Source organism: Passer montanus, unplaced genomic scaffold, assembly GCF_014805655.1.
Source record: "Passer montanus isolate IOZ18808 unplaced genomic scaffold, ASM1480565v1 scaffold2, whole genome shotgun sequence".
In the NCBI taxonomy this organism is placed as follows: domain Eukaryota; kingdom Metazoa; phylum Chordata; class Aves; order Passeriformes; family Passeridae; genus Passer; species Passer montanus.
In genome coordinates this window covers 2689587-2709184 of record NW_024366591.1, presented here as the reverse complement: position 1 = coordinate 2709184, position 19598 = coordinate 2689587, and the positions used below count along the sequence as shown (strand labels likewise).

General features: G+C 37.8%; 1 protein-coding gene across 11 annotated transcripts in view; it reads left to right on the top strand.

Annotated features, from left to right (window-relative positions):
• SOX6 (SRY-box transcription factor 6) overlaps positions 1 to 19598 on the top strand; it is a 375549-nt gene that overhangs the window by 222468 nt on the left and 133483 nt on the right. For all 11 annotated transcript variants that reach the window (XM_039707456.1, XM_039707454.1, XM_039707455.1 and 8 more), the window contains 2 exons: positions 5509 to 5681; positions 9167 to 9235. In XM_039707456.1, coding sequence (XP_039563390.1) covers positions 5509 to 5681; positions 9167 to 9235 — 242 coding nt within the window. The remainder of the gene's footprint in view (positions 1 to 5508; positions 5682 to 9166; positions 9236 to 19598) is intronic.

Genomic DNA, 19598 nt, shown 5'->3' with positions numbered 1-19598 from the left:
TAAATGCTGGACAGAGCCTGTGAAGTGGAAACATCACAGCCCATCTGATGTGTGCTGCAGACTGCAGTGTTAGACAGAACGCTTTAACCAGGTTATCTCTGGGAGGCTAAGATCAAATACACTTTCTTTTATGTCTAGCATTGTGTTTTGCTTTCTTTTCAATGTCCATAAAATAATAAAATCCCCTCCAATCTAACAGAGGGATTGAGTCACAAAGGCTTTTTTTTCTATAAAGGAAAAAAAAGCTGAAATTGCTTAACTTGATTCAGAATCATTTTTGATTGCTGGTTGAACTGTTTTGGCTGATGATACTTTGGAGCTGCAGTTAAGTGATTTAAAGCCCTACTTAGTTTCTGGCAAAGTCCACACTTCTTTCTTGCATTACTGCCTCCTGATTTCACAAAAGTCACACAATGTGTTTGTTCTGTAAACGTAACAGGAATAATCATTTGTGATTTATTAATTTGTATTTCCTGTAAGCGCATGGAGCAAAAGTTAGTTTAGATGCAGTGCATAAACAAGGATGATATTTGTCATGTTTTACACTAATCACAGAATTCAAGAGAAGCAATAATGCTTTGCAGCTGTGTAGAGATTCCTTGCAAAGATCTCAAAGCACTTCAGAAACATTAACTAACCAGACATAAAAACCTCTGATTGGTAGTGTTTTACTTTGTCTACATGTTGGGACACTAAGACACATTCAAGAACCCACAGTAATTTTGTGTCACAGCTAAGAACCCTGCTTTAGCAAGCTATGGATCATGCCTGTAAAATTTTTAGTTTATTTATGACTCCAGTACTTAGTCTTTTATTCACTTGGTAGCATATGTGGTTTTACCTGTTTGTTTTTTTTTTTTAACCTGAGAGTCAGAGAGATTAGTTTAAATTATGCTATGTAAGCCTAGAAGTCTATTTTTTGTTATGCCTGCTTCTTTTTTTCCCTTACCAGCAGTTATTACTCTGCCTCTACCTCAGGACAGCTTGCCCCAAGGACAGTAAGAAATTTAACATTGAGCAGCCTGCAGTATTTGCTTACATGCAGCTACATTTGTACATAGACTGGATAGGTTGTAAAAGGTAACAGGAGTTTTAAAAGGTAGTAAACCAGTGGTTGATATAGGAACTTTAGTTATATTGTATAGCTATACTTACAGGATACTAATTTTTTGATTTTTTTTTTTTTTTGCAATACTTAAATCTAAGTAAATAAAATTCAGGATGGGGTTTATGGTTTTTATTAAATGCAGTGTAAGATACATGATGCTCTTTCTGTTACTTAATGTACCACAAATCGTGTAGTATTCCAGTTGGTTTTAGTAGATAGAGTTTTGCCACAAGCAGAATTCTTTCTAAATGTAATTTTAGACCACAAGTTGAACTCTTCTCTCTTTTTCAGTAGATTTATAGCTACTTTTTATTTTCTGTCTCCTGGTTAGATTGACCTATGCCCAGAATTTAAAAAAGTCAAGAGTTCTCTTTGATGCCTTAGGTCTCTTCATTTGGAATATTTTATCTCAATTTGTGCTGAAATCCAAAATAAAGAGTAAAACAATAAGCACACATAGAAAATTTAAAATATTACTACAACCAGATTATTATCACAAAAGTGGGGATATACCCAATGTATTATCAGAAATAATAACATTTTTTTGGAACTTTTGATGAGACTGACACATGTCCATTTTAAAAAGAAGTCCTTAAACACTATCAGCTTCCCACCAACACTCAAAATTTTAAATACTGCTGGTAAAGGGAGTCAATGGATCAAATTCAGTATATCTGTAGTCACTGAAATAAAGGCCCCTAAGAAAAATGTGTCAATTTTAAAGGTCTTTCCTAACTGAGGACCATTTTGTGATAGAGCCAAAGGTTAATAAAATCAGTAGTGAATGTAGCAATTTTACAGATAAGCTATTCACAACAAGTGTAGTTACTTGAATAAAAAGCTAATTCAGTCCTAAAATGCCACATGCAGTAGCAGTGAATAGCTGCTTTTAGGTGCTTTCTGGAGGAGGATAAAATACAGAATCACAGCACTCTTCTTTTCCAGCATCCCTGGCTGCCTGTAAATTGCTGTGAATGGGACTGTGGGCTGACAGGCTCTATTAAGACAAACTGCCTTTCTCATCGGAGAGATAAAATAAATCAGGTGTTTAGTCAAATTAAAATACTTCAGATGGAGCAGGCCCTGGGGAGCACTGATCCACCTGACAAATCTGAGAGAAACTCAAGACAGATGTGTTTTGGGGATAAGGAAGACCCCATGGAAAAAAATGCACTGCTGTCTTTGGAGTAAGAGAATAGGATTAGAACAGAGAGAGAGCTGTGGTATATAATATTTTATGGAAGCTGGCATATTTACTGTTCATTTTTTACTAAGCTTTTTGTTTTATCTGTTTTTATGGCAAATACATTTTACAGATAGCTGTATTTCTATTTTATTTATAGATATTTTCAGTCAGCAGCAGAAGTTTATTTACTGGTAATGAGTTTAGGAATCTCATTGCTCACTGCAGTAAGTGGATGCAAAACAGATGATGATGGCACACAGCTACTGATGACCTCTCTTGTCCCAGCCAGATCAGCTCAATCTGGTCTGCATTCTAAGCAAGTTGGTTTTTATTGGTATTTAAACTGTAAAATAATGGTTGGGATTTTCCACTCTAAAATTAAATTATGCCTCCCCCCACCCCCCACACACACTGTTCATACAACAACATTCTCATCTTGTGCTTGTTCTTGGTTAGGTGTCCTGCAGCTTCATGGAGGTCTCGTGATTTTCCAGGAGCACACTGTACATTTTGTGGTCATCAGTTCTATTCTGTTGCTGGATTACATAACAGGGTACAAATTAAAGAGCAGAGTACTTTAAATGGGGTCATTTATTTCAGATGTGTTTCTCGGAGGAGGGAAAAGGAAAGAAAAACAGTTGCTGTGGATTCCTGAATAAGAACAGTTACTTCTGCCTGCTATTATAAAAAAATCTGAGAGAGAAAGAAAGAAAGAAAGAAATATTATACATTTGTGGCAACTATATCAAGTGGTTCTAAGAAATCCTAACAAAACAACAACATTTTGTAGCCTTTGCAGGCACGCTTTGTGGTGGTTTTCTACTCATGTTATGGAGCAAGTACAAGCTATACAGACTAATATGGAAATGGAGTGGGAGATTAATATCTGCTTTGGGTGTGTAAAATATTTTACGACTGTAAGCTCAGGGGCTTGCATTGTGATGCCAAAGCTGCTTGACAGATGTGAAAGTCTCAAGCTGTTGTTTCCCAGGTGGCAGTGGAGGACAAATAAGTATCATTTGAGGCAGCAGGTTGCTTCCCATTGGCTTTCTAAAATTGGTGGGCGGAGTGGTTGATCTTTTCTTGTCCAAATGGGCAAGGGAATTTTTCTTTGGCAGGAGAGTCTTTTACCTATGGAAATGAATTCAAAACCACTCAAAACCATGCTGAAAAATCTTCAAGACTGAATAACACAGGAGGGTTAAGGTAGGTCTATAGTGAAGTTGCAGAGAGCTGAAGAGATGGCAGAATGGAGCTCAGTACATGCTAAAGGATCCTGGCAAGGCAGTACTTCCAGGGCAGGCTCTTTCTTGGCCACACAGCTGCCTAAGTTTACTTTCAAAAATTATTTTGTGTTTGGACTTGTAACAGCACAGATTTTTGCACAGAACTCTTCTATTGCTTCAGTCAGCTGTATCACACTAAGGCTTTGCAATGAGTTGGTCTGGGTAGGAGTGTCCTTCAGTTTGAACTTCATGCATCCATCATTCCTCTTGTGACTAAGCAAATCATTATCAACCCTTTCTAAAATTTCTACTACCACAGAATTTACACATCTTTCTTCTTTTGGAGACCTGTGTCAGGTGTATACTGGATGTACATTAGGCATTAGTGGGTAGGGAAACATAAGGTTCTTGGAAACTCATTTAAAATGAAGATGCTTAATAGTGAATAAGAAATGGAATCTTTTTCAGTACTTTAGCATTGCTAAATGTAATTAATAAATGTACAGAAAACAAGGTACCCTTTGTTTCTCAGAGTTTGTTTAAAGTGAATGACTTAAGCCATGCAGTTTCTTTTTTTTTTTTTTAATGCAAAGCAATTTCAGATAGAGATTTTTTTTTAAAGCTGCTTTTGTAAATGAAATTTTGTGTAGGAATCATACGGCCCCACAACATAAGTAGTGGATAATCTTGGATTTGTCACCTTCTTGGCAGGAGCCTGTTTTGTCTTCCTTCTCCTCATGAAACTCGTCAGCCTCTTTTTTTCTTCTCTTCTTTACAAGATATCCATCTTATTCCTGGAAAGAAGTTGGAGTCATAATTTTGTGACTCTTTCTCCATTCCCTCACAAGTCATGTTGCTCACACATTTTGTTCCTCTTCAAAAATCCAGTGAGTTCTTTATCACAGTCCTCTATTGTGAACAGAGGAAAGGAGGTTTCTGAGCCTTTCTCTTTTGTGCCACTTCTCATATCATTGCGGCAGACTACAGACCTGAATAATTCTTGGTTTTCTTCTTCTCTGATTTTCAGTTCTACTATACAACACTAAATTTATTTATCCCACTTCCAACTCTAAACTTCTTTCAGATTATCTTCCACTATTCTTGGACTTCTACCTTGATATACCAATATTAACTCTTATAGACCTGTGATTCTGAGGTGCTCACAAGAGGAAATGTATTGTATGGCTCAAATATAGGAATAGACATTGCTGTTTCTGACAGGGTAATATGTTCCTATATAAGGTGGGATATTTTCAGATTGATTTGGAAAAGGACCCTGTACCCTCCACTTATGAGACCCATGAAATTTACCCATAAACAGACCATTAAGCATAATTAGTACAAAGAATAAATGTACCGTAGTTTCATATTAATTAAGTGCTCTCTGTAGAGTAAACTTTGAAAGTTAAATGAAAATTCTTAAGCCATTTTTTCAGGTTAGCCATTTCTCTTGAGGACAAGTAAAGCTCATTTTTAATACACATTCCACAACCATAGCTTACATTTACCTAAATGACCTACCAGATTTATGGGTATTTTGGAGAAATGATCAATAAATTCTTAAACTGCTTCTTCCACCAAACAGCATCTTTTAAATTCTTTTTTTAATATTTGTACATACTTGGAGTGAAAAAATGAGAAAAAATATAATCTGAGGTAAAATTATGTCTGATAAACTATGAATGTATTTATCACAGTGGGCAGATTTAGATGGAGAAGATCCAGGGATTCATACAGAATAAATCCCAGCCAGAAAAAAAGGAAATATTCTGTATCTTTTCTGCTCCCATTTCTGTTACATCCTCCCCTGCTTAGAGCACAGCAAATCTATGTGTTACATTCTTTTGGGGTTTGTTAGTAGAAAATATATCCAAGCTGCTGTTTGAAAAAAGCACATTGGTGATGCAGCCGTTTTTTTGGAGGGGTAAATATTGCTTTGTAAATATTGTCTACCTCATATTTACAGTCCATCTTTCCCCCATGTTTAGGTACACCAGAAAGCCTGGCAGAAAAAGAGCGACAGCTCTCTACTATGATCACCCAGCTGATCAGCTTACGGGAGCAGCTCCTGGCTGCCCATGATGAGCAGAAAAAGCTGGCAGCCTCACAAATTGAAAAACAACGGCAGCAAATGGACCTTGCTCGCCAACAGCAAGAACAGGTGAGGCTCCAAGAAAGAAACCTGTGAAAATGGTTCATGCAGAATGCTTGTCACAAACTCTGCTCTGCCTGCTGTTTTTTCCTTTTGTGGGTTTTTTTTTTATGTAAAAGAGCTTAAATATCTGCAGAAGTTACACATTTTTCCAGAAAGAGGGAATATTATAGGACCCTTAAAAAAAAAGGGAGGAATGGATGATAGATTTCACAGTTCTCCCTGCACTGAGATGCAATTTTGAGAGTTAGGAACAAGCCAGGCTATAACATTATTTAACACTTTCTCTTTTTGACATGAAAATAATTAAGCAAAAACCCTTAAGCATACTCAAACCTTCAAATACCTTGCACAAGTAAGGTTTGATTTTTTGTTGAGGTTATGAACAGTTTGTTTTTTTCTTGTTTTGTTTTTTTTTCTTTTTTTCTTGACTATTTGTTTTAAAGATGCAGTTGTCCAATGAGCTGTCCCCTTCTCTTTGAACAAAAGTGCAACAACAATGATCCCATGCACTAGTCCCCTAGGCATTAGATCCGACAGATCCAAATTAATGTGTGGTTTTTAGGAATCTGACATTATTACTAGAATTATCTTTTCAGTTAAATATATTTTATAGGATATATACAGCAATGTATGCTCTGTTGATTTTAATGAGTTGTGACGTCTGGTATTTTATGTGCTTGGGTATTTGCCCACATGTAGGAATATGGACTCATCCCCTAATGGAAAATAACATAAAGGAACACTGTAAAAAATCAGAAGTTAGAATGTCATTTAGCCATCTAGAGATGACACAGTAATTAACTATTGACACTTGTGAATAAGCTAGCACAAATTAATCTTGACACATTTGCAGACGAGTGATATCTTACAGTGAACACTTTGTAATTATATTTCAAAATGAAAATTAAATGACACTTAAAACTAGGTTGTCATGCTCAATGAAGCGAGCATGTAGCTCAACCGATAGGCAAATAAAATTCAGAATTTGAGCCACATGGTGCTTGTGTACCCTACTTTACTGTGTCAAGCCTATACATCAAGACGATGCTATGGTAATTGCATTGCAGGGTCTTGGGTACATTTTCTGTCACAGAACTGCTCCAGCGAAAAGGAACCTTGGAGATTAGATGCTCCATGGTATATTTCTTGTTTTCATCTGGAAATGCCTATTCAAATGGTGCTGCACTGTGCATGCAGGTACAAAAAAGCTGTTCACAAGCAGCCAGAACCCTGGCAGATCTGTTCTTTTGCTCATGTAAACAAAAGCCTCCTCCTTGTCTTGGCTATGGTTTATGGCTGTATTAAGCTGCAGCCAGGTCATCAGCAGCTCCACACAATACTGGATGTAGGGTACTGTGTACCTGTGAAAAAATGACACAGCACTGAGAGAGAGAGTGGCCCACAATGCAGTTCCATGCATTTCACTGTGAAGCTGCCTGCTGTAACCATCTTTTACCTTTGCTGAGACTTCAGCAGCAGGGGCAATGTGAATTTAAACCTGACAAACCTTATCTTTAGTTACAAGCACTGCACTTCTGAGATGGAGTCACACAATTGGTGTGTTGCTCACTAAAAGTGCTAACTCCAGATCCCATAGAGGTTTTAAATATTCCATATAGCACTGTCCCCATTAGGACAAGGACCAAGCACAGACACCAGTGCTGGTCTCTGTGCTGACAACAGCTACCTGAGCTTCTAGGACCTGCCCCTGGGCCGCCTGGGCACAGGAACTGCCCAGCTCTCTTTGATTCCCTTTTTCACTCACCCACAAGGGTCTGCTCATTCAGTCCTCACTCACTGTATTTTATTGACTTGCCTGGGAGGTTCATCCAGATCTGTTTGAACACCAGGCTCCTGAAAGGAGTTTGAGCTCTGTTACAAGCATTGCTGTAGTGATCTGTGAGAGTTGCTTGACTCCATCTTCTTGTGATCCTTTGCCTTCACCCAGCCCCAGAATCATCTAGACCTTAATTTGCCTCCTTAAGGCCATGTACAAGACTTAAAATACATATGAATTTTGTGTTGATTTCTCTTACAAAAGTGAATTTTAACTGAAAAATCTTACTGAGTTATTTCCAGATGACAGTGAGAGATTAAGGGAGTGACAGCTTTGGTCTCCATGTATGCACAATTACAAGCTGTTAATATGTGACTACAAATTCCTTTTGAGTTAATCTGAACAGTTTTCACTAAAACTATGTGATTGTTTATTTCCAAACCAACCTTGATACGTTCCTGTCATTTTTTATCATAAAAACATTTTACTTAGCTTTCTCTGTTTATAACAGAGTAAGTGTGCTGAGAAGATGTTAGTGAAGGAGCCCAAGAGGGTTTTTGCCAAAAGAGAAACTGGATATGAGTGACCAAAATACCTTTGTCACCAGCTTTGTGCTGTTTTATGTGATTCCTCTGCTCTAGATAAATATTTATAGGAGGGGAAATTATACTCAAGAAATGAAGGTAGCAGAAGTGCTGAGGCTGGGATTTCCAGGAAACACAAATCTTGTTCTCATTTCAGTCTGCTGCACAGTTACCCTTCTAAAGTAGAAGTCCAGTTGTCCCCTCAGCTCCCTGTGGCTTCTCCTCTGTGGCTGCCTTCCACATCACCCATTGCAGGGAGCAGCTCTGTGGTCTGAGGGCAGGATCCTATTTCCCTTCTGCGCCAGCATGCTGATTTTGTGGGAATCAGGGAGGTAGATGGAGTATCTGTAGCAAATTCTCACCAGTCTCTTAGTGTTCTTCACCCTGAACATTTCCTTTTCTCCACCTGTGTTAGAGAAGGGATAAGAGTGAACCTTTATCCTCTAGATCCCCTACTGATTCTACCAAGTGAGGGTAAGAATATCTGCATATTTCATAGGGTTGTGTGGAGGATGAGTTGCTGAGCACCAGGTACTGCTTTTACACAGAATAAGGCTCTGCTTCGCTAAGTAGCTCCAAGGATGATTTTTGAGATTTGCAAGAGAAGTAATGTGCTGCTCATTGTGGAGGAAGTCAGAGAAGCTTACCCTACGAGCTCGTGCTGAATAGTGAAACATCTATAAACACCAGCTAAGGCTCCAGTTCAGCAAAGCAGGAAAATGTATGTTTAACCTTAAGCACCTGCGTAATCCCATCCCCATTCAGAAAAGCACTTAATTTTCAGCATGTGTTTCATTCCCATTGTAGCTAACAGTAATGCATCACAGTTAAAGATCACCACAGGCTTAAATGCTTTGTTGAATAGTGATGAGATTATTCACATGCACACAAATAGACCTATGTTTCTGTGCTTTTCAGAGCTAAGGTCTCACTGCTTAAAATACATATTTCTTACTCTTTAAGTAGATTTTTATGTTGCATTTAAATTTACCTCTAAAAGATGCCCCATTAAAAAAATTAATATGCTTAATAAAATATAATAAAGAATAACAAATATTATGTTTTTTGGTCAATAGTATTGAAATTTCAATATTGCTCTTTTAATTTAATGGAAATTTTATTTCTAATAGATTGCAAGACAACAGCAGCAACTTCTGCAACAGCAGCACAAAATCAATCTACTGCAGCAGCAAATTCAGGTCAGTGTGTTTTATTGCTCTCTTCTGATTATACTTAAGTTTCATTTATGAAGAGGGAAGGGTATAAAAAAAAGCAGCCACATGCTTTATAACAAGCCTGAGTAAAGATGTTCTTTATGAGAGTTCCTTGTGTTCCAGAAAATCATTGTCAGACATTTTTTTTGGTGCAAAGAACTTTAATAGGCAAAGCTTTCTTCTGAAAGTTACGAACTATTTTTAAGTCTCACCATCTTGTCATAATTCTGAAATCTGCAATCAGTTTGACTTGCATTGTGTGAAGTAAAAACAGAGTCTCAGTTATTGCTGGAGGAATTCTGTGTTCTACAAAGGCAAAATTGAGACATTGAAGCAGTACTAAGTCCCTGGCACCAGTCTGTTCAGGTACAAAGACCCACAGGTATATGTGTTCCAGGTGCCTTTGGAGTAATTATACCCTTGTGGATGTGGAAGTATTCTGGAGATATTTAATTATCTGTACTTGTACTCAGAGTATGGTTTAATTTTGTGCAAGTATACGTGGGCAGGGAGTGACATGGATGTAGAGGCATTGTTGGCATGTGACTGTGTTACCTTCTCTGCTTCCCACTTTGAAAGCATTTCCATGGGCCTGTTCACTGATTGAAATATTTCAATTTAGTCTGACAGATGATTGTGCTGCCAATCATTTCTTATAAGCTTGGGCTATCCATTTCTTTTCCTTAGTTAGCTGATTGCTGTGTTACTAGATGCCAAAACTGAAGTTTTTCTTTCCCTCATCCCAAAGGAATGCTTGTAAATACTTTTGAAAACATTGTAATGCAGTCTCAGTTACACTTCTAAAGGGTTTATTTAACAGATATAGATGTGTTAATACCTCGTATGAGAGACACAATTGAATTATAAACCACTGTTATTGTTGTTGCCTATTAGGATACTGTGTGTTCATATTAGGTATTCATCAGGGATGAAAGAGATAGTATAAGGAAAAAGAACAGTGTAAGGAACAGAAAGAATAGCGTAAGGAAAAAATACACCATCTTCTCTAAGTGTTATTTGCAAGCCAGGCTTCAGAAAGCAAAGAATAATATAAAAAAAGCTTAGCATAGAAGCTAAGACTGAAACCTAGCTAAGTCTACAAAACTGAAATATTATCTGCATGAGAAATTTCTGATTTTTAAAATTCCTTTAAAAATTAGGAAATGGAAACAGAAATTATTACTAGTTTTTTTTGTTTCTATTTAGAGAGTTGTACATATGTTTGGCTGGGATACCTGCTCTATAGTAAAAAGCTCAAATGTACTTTATGTTTCACTTTGGTCAATACTTTCCAGAAGTTTTACCATTCCACTCTCTCCAGGGAAATGTGGTCTTAGAATTCATTCTAGAATAGTTTGAAGGTTCATTTACTCATTCACTTCCATCTTTCCTCTTACATAGTGCTGAACCCTCCACAAGTTTTTTTTCCCATCCTGTCCTAGATGTATATGCAAAGAAGTGCTCCAATGGTTGTTCTGTTCATCTGAGCTAAACTATTTCTTGGTGACTCATCCCTGTATTTGCTTCCAAATTCTTGCCAATATATAGTACTCTTATGCCATAGTTCCTCAGTGGGTTGGCCTCTTTATTGATCTATGATTTTTACATTTATCTGAGTCTAATCAGTGTGTTTGAGACAGTGAGGATTGTTTCTTCTCCCATCTGGTCAGCCAGATTGGTAGTGGGCATCTCATGGCCCAAGGAACACTGTAGGCTCCAGTAACAAGTTTTAAGCACAAGTGCCAAGTCAAACATCCAGTGGTCTTATGGGGAGATTACTAGAAGAAAGTTCCCTGGGAAATTGTCTTCTAGGCTAAACACCAGCTCACATAATCCATTTGCTTGTAAGCCAAGTTGTTTGCTTTGTTTATTTGTTCTGTCTTAATTCTGTGTCAGGTTTGGCAACCAGAAGGTGCTTGAGAGAGAAGTTGCTATGTTTCCTCTTCAGTTTGAGTAGATTTGGTGCTGTAGAATTGGTTATGAGTGTTACAGTTTGAGATGTGTAGATCCTTAAGGGCTAGAGCTGGGAAGAAGGCAAAACAGGAGGCAGGTGATAGACATGGTGCTGTGCTGGTTCTCCCAGATCCTCTCCCACCATCTTCCCAGGGAATCTCAACACCAGTGCTGAAGTCACGCTGGTGACTCTGGGTGGAGTTCATCGTACCTAAAATAGGTAACTGCAGGACAGACTCTGTCTCAGTTAATTTCCCAGATGGTTCCAGTAGTGAGCAGTGAGAAGATGAGTGAATAGTTTCAGGATACAATTTGTCTTGTCTCAAAGTAGATATTTAAAATATATCAGGTAAATTGTTCCCTAAAATGGCTGTTTCTCTCCATTAACTAAGAAAGATATACGTGCCAATGCCTTTAGTGTAGAGATCTGATGTGAGATGAGGTGAATCATGCTCTCCATGTCTTGAAAGGGAAACAAAATTTCTATTAAATATTTACATTCCCAGTTTAGGTTTTGGGCCTGGTAGAATTTGCAGCGCTGTCCCCAGTAACTTGATTTTGTTTAGAAGGTTTGTTCAAAGACACACTTGAGCAACAATTTTCAGGAAACAGTGATTGCCTACAGAGAATGGTGTGGGCTCTTATCTGTACGTCGTGTGCATGGGAAAACAGTAGTACCCTTCCCTGCCACTCCCCTTTTGAAGGGATTACAAAATGTGAGCAGCACAGGTGCCAGTTCCATCTGGGCAGGGGCCTATTCATGGCACAGCTACTCGAGGCAAGTACAGCGTGTTCTCCAGGATGTGGGAGAGGGGCACTGCTGATGCAATGTTTTCATCATGAGACACACAGTGTGTCAACTGTCCTCTCCTGAGGTGCAGTGTTAATTCTTGAACAAGAGTTTCTGTGAATAAGTGCACCCAGTTTAACCATTTAAGCAATTAGAAATTGCTCTAGAAGGGGCTTATAATATGTCAGCCACATACAAAATTTAAAATAATTTATATTAAATAATACATGCTTCCCCTGGACAACTACTGGGTAAATATACTGAGAGTTTGCATTATTTAGTATTTATTATCTATATTGTGCTGTATATTATCTGTTTATATAATAATTTCAACACCTTGTTTCATTTAGTTGGTGAGAGGGTTCTTTCTTTGTTTGGGTTTTTTTTTAAAGTTTTGTTTTGAGACCATTTACTGGAACACCTTACTGCAGACTTCTTATGCATCCAAAACTTTGTCAATAATCTGTGAGCAAAAAGCACTTTATCTAGGCTTAGTGTATGCAAAAAAGATAGGTATTTTAAGAGTACACAGGTCATTAAATGTTCTGCATAATCATCTCGTATTTTCTATGTGAAGCTAATGTTTCTGTCAGGATTTATGTGTTGGGGAAAGAGGTTTGATTGGCTAAAAGGAGTGGGAATCTGGCCTTCTCCTCAGTCCTGTCTCTGATTATCAGAAATTTGGCAAATCATATCCTTTTCCTCAATTGAAATATAATGTTTTGAGAATCTTAAATGAAAATTTTCAAATAAATGCAGTGTATTCTTTCTTTTCAGCTCAAATGTTCATAATGTTCATAAACACTCTTCTACAGAGGAGTCCACAGAGATGGCAGGAAATCTAGTATGCCAAATTAAGTTCTTCATTCCACAGAGCTGTGCAGAGAAATAATTGATTTCAGTGCAAATTAAAGTTGAGAAAATAATGTGGGGCAAAGAGCTCACAGATCAGTCTCCAGGTTGATTAAGATTTTTGTAAAATATATGTTTTTTCATTTGATTGTTTAATAAAAAATGTTCATTCTGAAGTAGGGGGAACAAAATTGGACTAGTTCAAGAACATCTCTTAGCCTGTGCTATGAAAGTGAAAATCTCTAGGAATAAGTGAAAAACCTGGTTGAAGGAGGAATTTGCTAGTACATCATGAAGATTAGATTGGGAAAAGGGAACACATGCATTTCTTAAATGTTTCCAAACCAGGGGTCTTGAAATCCCTGTGAATTCTGTGCCTCATTATGAGAATTCAGTCCTTTCAGAATGAGGATTGGGGACTTCTTCTGAGCCCCACCACGCCCCTCTGAGGAAAAGAGGTGGATCCCACTGATGCTTGGAGCCTGTTGCTCCAGGATTTTCCTCTGAGAATGGGTGTGTGTGTGTGGATTTAAGGGATGAAAGTTTTTAGGGCTTTTCTCCTCTTGTGGGTAGGTTTCATTAGAACAAGTCCTAAATCGTGGCTGAAATCTTTAAAAGGGACAGTGATGGTTGAGCTTTTCTGCAGAAATCTGTGATGAGGATAACTGTGAAAGATGATCCCAGCTGCTTTTGTCATTTCCCTTTACCTTATTCCTCTTTACTGTGCTTAATGCCATTGCAGAGCATTTAGTTTCCTGTTTGAATCAGTACAATTTCCATTGCATAGAGAAACTGGTTTCCTCTGTTCTCCTAAGTCTTCTCTTTTAATTCAGACACTAGAAATTATTACTAATAGTAATTATTTTTTAGTTTTAGTGTATACATTCATGCTGTTCTACTTTTTTATAAATGTTCTTACATTTTCTGTTTCCCTCAAATAGAGTGAACATGATTACTGTGGTAGTAAACAGACAAAAGAACAGTAACATAAAATGACAACTATTTAAACTGTCAATATAATTTGAATCATAAGTAAAACTTAAAAGACTGAACCAGTGAGTCTCTCTTCTTATCCATGATTAACTACTGACAATTGAGGTACCTGGTGAGCTGAATAAGGACTATCTCTTTATGTGAAGTACATGTCTAAAGATCAGGAATAATTACATTCCACATTAGCCTTCACAGCCTCCCTGACCTGGTTAATTAATTTTTTGCTAGGATAATAATAGTAGAAATAGATTTAAAGATACGCTTCATCATTAAGTATGTAGCTGACCTCCAATTTTAAGAGCTGAACCTTTCATTTATTGCCTTTTGGAGACAGGTTAAAGCTCCTTGCAGAGAGCTTGCTGAAAATGCACAAGCTGGAATCCAGTTATTGTCAGCTCAGTTATGCTCTCTGAGGTTGTCTTTCTTTGTAAACTCTAGTGTTGACAAGCAAAAGCAATGGCAGTTGTACTGTTCCAGCACTAGGGAATATTCTCTTCTCTTCTACCTTTTTTTTTTTTTTTTGTTGTTATTGATCATGAAACTGATCCCCTTCCAGCAAGCTCAGGACCAAATAAAGCCATTGAAAGCAATTTGATACTTCTATTGGCAGGGTACGCAGATCAGATACTCCCTTGAAAGAGAGAGAGAGAGAAAGAGTTATAAACAAAGCTTAGAAGTCTAGGAATAGCCCCCAGCTTCAGCAAACCCTTAAAATATTTTGTAATTGTATCTTCAATCATGAATTAGCTAGGAAAAACAGACCTTTTTTGCCTTTATATTTCACTGCTCTATGCTGTTTTTAATTGCCCACAGGCACACTGTTGTGATCTTCTTTGGAAGTTTAAAACCAGGATAAAAATGCAAATCTAATTATTTCTTTTATCTAATCTAATTAACTTTTACAAGCAATGATAGATGCACTGCAGCCTCCATCAAACATTTTAATAATGATGTTTCTGGATTAAAGAATAGGTAAAAGTACTGTAATTTATAAGCAGTCAAGATTATGGCAGTAGAAAATGTAAAATATTGTGGTGGCTTAATAAACTATAGCTGCAGTTTATTAATTTACAGTAGAAAGGATGCATTTCCCTTAAAACCCAGTTTGCTTGTGAATTGATTCCCAGCCGTCACTGGTATATATTTTTACTGTTTTTTAAACAGCTCAGTATTAAAAATAATATATATCCAAGTCCCTTCTGCAATGCAGTTGTGTGCAGTTGGAAGAGAGAAATGCTGTTGTGTGCCTGTAACTTGTAGCTGGCTGCTAAATAGCTGAATCCACTTCAGGGGCTCTGCCCTAGGTGTGGCACCGCGGCTCCTGTCCAGCTCCTAACTTGTCTGGTGAAAATGGAAACTGATCCAATGGAGGAAAGACAAATACGCTAAACATCAAAGTCAAATGTTTCATATTTTATTTGTTATTGCATACTGGCTTATTAATGAGTTCTAAAGTCCTTATGTGATAATTTCTCAAGCAAAATATCTGCTAATGGCCAGCTTTTCCCAGTAAAAGGCATCTTCACGACTGGCTGGCTTGGAATTTTCTCTGTCAGCTGTGAGGAAAGAGAAGTGAGTAGGTTCCCTGCCTTCTCTGAGCAGCACATGGTATAATAAATATTCTGGTGATGCTCTCTATCCTTTATTCAACCTCTTCTATACTACAAATGCTTTGGCATAATAGTGTGGTGGCGGCAGAAAAGACAAAATGTGTGAAAGGTTCATATTCCTCTGCTGCTTGTAAGCTTCTGATCTTACTCCTTGGTCCCCCATTTGCTAGGATCCTGCTAGCTACTCTGCCCCTGAGGCCCTCAGTCCCTGGAAACAAGTTTCATCCTGGCAGAGCAGAATATAGTTCTGGATTTGACTCTTAAAACTATGTGCAGTCATGAGGGGGTGGGGAGGCTGTGTTTTAAAAAATTTTTGCTGTGACCTTTTAAGAGTTAAATTAGCTGTCTTGCAGTTTTCTAATTCATTATATGACTCTTTTTTTCCTTATTTCGCCTACCCGAGTCTAAACAAATTGTATTTAATGCAAAAATTAAGCCTTGTGTATCTCTTTCATATGACTTCTCTAATTATAGAGCAGTAAATGGTAGAATAGCATATGTTAGCAACATGAGCAGCAGTCTATGAAATGAGCTACAAGTTAATAAAATGATCTTGTGGTGGTGTTGGCCAAATGTTAGCACACATGTTTCGAAAAGTGGTATTTCAACAGACTTGAAGAATAGGACTTTGGCACACGGGTGCAGAACATGATCTGATGTGTGGAAATTAGTTAAACCAAAGTAAATGTCATTGTTTCTTGGGCTCATGTTGGTGCAGAAAATGATAGTAGCTGTCCTCCCACTTTCCCTCTCCCACGTGTGTTTTAAAATTGGAAATGAAGACATAGGCATCCCCAGTTCAAGTCCTGCTGCTTCGTTTGCTTGGGGCGTGCTGTGCTGCATCCTCACCAGTGGCTTAAGGGCTTGTTCACAGCTGTGCCTCTGCCAAAGCCAGAGGCTGAAATCTCACTGATTCTATTCAGCCCAGACACTTCTTCTGCAGGCTTCACTTATAGAAGAGCCCATGATTTTGGCCCTCTTAATTTAGAGGTAGATTATAACCAGCTCCTGAATAACCGCTGAGAATCAAGCAAATATTTGCTGCCCACCTGTGCTACTTCCTGGGGGTCACTCTTGGCTGGTGCTCTGCCCATTCCAACCCAGCGGGGAGCGACTGCCATGGCTGAGTCAGGCACCCTGATCTAGCTCTCAAGGAGTTTGGCAGAGGTGATGCCTTTCTGAACCTCTCAGAAGGTGCCCTTCTGCCAGCCTGATGATGTTCTCCTTTCAATATTGCAATATTTGGGATAATGCAATAGTAATGCGCTATTTGCTCCAGCACAGAAATCCAGTTTCGTTCCTAAGAGGCATGTGCACAAAGTAAAATGGATAACTGGGAGTGGAAATGGTGCCAAGTGGCAGCCTATCCAACAGGACTGATCCTGTGAAGCCTTATTTGCTTGAGTAATGCCCGCTCAGGCAGTGCTGATGACTTGTGTACTGTTACTCACATAACTGAGCTTTGCACAAGTGAGCACCACTTGCAAGGAAGGACTTAGGATATTTGTATTGTGGTTGGAATATCAAAGGTATAAATGTGGCAGGAATTTTAGGGAATGTAATTTGTTTCATTAGACAAACAGATGTAGCTGGAAAAAACAGGCAACCATTTGGGCACGCCAGCTCTTTTTCATGCCTTACATCACTGTTACATGGAAACATATCCCAGGACTGACAAGACCTGCTTGAGATATTGGCCTTTCATTTCTAATTAGTTACTTTTTCTGTGATAATTTTTATGATTGACAACCACGTGATGGCCAAGAGGGAAAACAATCAAGTTTAGCATTGCATTTTTTTATTTCCATTTTCTTTTTTTTTTTACTCCTGCCACCTCCACTATTTGTGCAGATACTAGAAGATCTCACTAATCAGGAGATACTGGAAAAAGAAAAAAGTTAATAAATGCTAGTATTGAAATGACTTGATTTATGGAGATATTCAGATATACAGGCAAGACTGGAATGTGGTGATATCAGAGGTCAAAATTTCTGTCTGCAGAAGCAGGTACTTGGTGGAAAATGATGAAGTACAGCTCCACATTAAAAAGGCCAAAAGCATATAGCAAATAAATTGTAAAGTATTTATTGAAATCTCACAGTAAAAATTTATCAGGTGAACTAAATCCTGGCCTAGGAATTAAAGCAGTTTTTTTAGTTGTAATTGTGGGAATATTCCAGAATGTAAGCATATTACTGAATCAATTTGAGCATAAAAACTTATTTTTAATGTACTTAATATCGTGACGGCAAGGGAGAAGTAAGTGCATTGCACTCTGAATGCATTCAGGAATTATGAATTCACATAAAGAAAGCAGTAGTATGTGCAATCCAGCAAATGAGCAAACTAGATGCTGTTTAACATTTGGTATACACTTGATGGCATGTAAGTAAAAGTAAAGTGAATGAATATTTCTAATATTCACTGTTTTATGCAACCAGCTAATCCAGACACTCACAAAAATGTCAAAGCATAGTTCTCAAGGAAGATAAATGGCCTTGCCTGGGATTTACCTATCTAATCTTAAAGTTGTTAAAGTAAGGAAAAATTGGTTTATGACTGCAGTTTACATGCTATTTCCCTTTGTCTGTAACATTAGAAACCCCTCTCCCCAAATAATTAGATAATATAGTGGCTTGTGTAGTATGCGAGGCTTTTTCTTCCTTGAAAGAGCTAGTCTTTAATATAAATCTTGTATATATCATCTTCAGCAAGTTGGGCATTTGCACAGCTTGGGTAAATTATGTCTATATTGAGAATCTAGAAGTTACACAGTGTGCATTCCATACTTGAGGGATGGGAAATAAAAATTGATATACTGTGCGGCACATGATATAACACAGTGAAATATCTTTTAAATTCCAGAGGGATGCACTGACATCACCACGGTTAATTCGCATGCAGTAACTCCCACCAAATGTTATTAACTTTAAATTGAAATTTGTAATCATTCAGTAAAAAGAAAATAAATGATGTAAACAGTATACAATGGTGCATTATGAAATGCTGAATTAATCTTATTCAACCACCCGAAATGACAGCGTAAGAAACCATTAAAGTTGTAACACCAAATAATAAAAGCAAAGAACTTCACAGTTGATGGTGAAGTGTGAAATCCATCTTGAGACACACCACTGTCACACAGTTTGCAAGGGCACTTCTAAGTTAGGGAACTTTATTTTCAAGTAATCTATTAGGCATTTTTATTCTGTAAATGAGAGATTAACCAGTTGGGGGAATTTATGTTTACCTTTAAATCTCGATCAGGTAGACAAATGAGTTGCATGGCTACTTGCTACAGGTAACAAAATAGGGCAATATGTACCTAAGAGCCTAAGCATAGACTGAGGTTCTGTACTTGACAAAGCAATGTATATAATATAATATATAGAGATAAACTCAACTCAGAAGAGGGGGTATGGCACTTGTTTTTGTTCTGACAAGGAGTGATTGGTATGACGAATGCTACTATCACATTTCTAGCTTTGCCTTTTCCATCTCATTGAATTTTATTGGTGATATATTTTCAGGATACTCATCTCCTCTGTAACTGCATATCTGAGTGTCTCATAAGCTGAAGTGTATTATCCTCACAACACTCTTTTGAGGCAGAATAAAAAGCATATAGATATTTGGGGGCATCTAATTTTAGATATCTAATTTGGGTGACTGAATTAGGACTTTTGGCTCCATATATAAAGCAGTCCAGGTGCTGTGAATTACCTTCTGTTGATTAGACAACGAGGTTCCTAATTTAAGCACCTTAGTTAAATTTCCGAAGTGGCTGGATCCAGTTCTTATATGAAGTTTGACAGACTTGAAATCTGTGGTTTCAGAATTCATAGAGTTGTTCTCTACCATCTTGATCATATTCTTTATCATGGCTTTCTGTTCACCTATCACTTGTCTTAATTTACTCTGTTGGAGCTTTTAGCCAGAGTGAATCCACTTCAGCCAGACATAGAAATATTTGTTTATTCCTCTCACCCACTGCCCGGCCACAAATGAAAACCATTTTGGGTAGCCTGAGTGTCCCGTGTGGCTGAGCTGCTGACCAGAAGCACAGCCATTGTCACACACAAACAGGCAAGTGGGGAGGCTTCTCTCACTGAAGTCTGCAGTTTCCCAAATCCACGTATTTTCCTTGCAG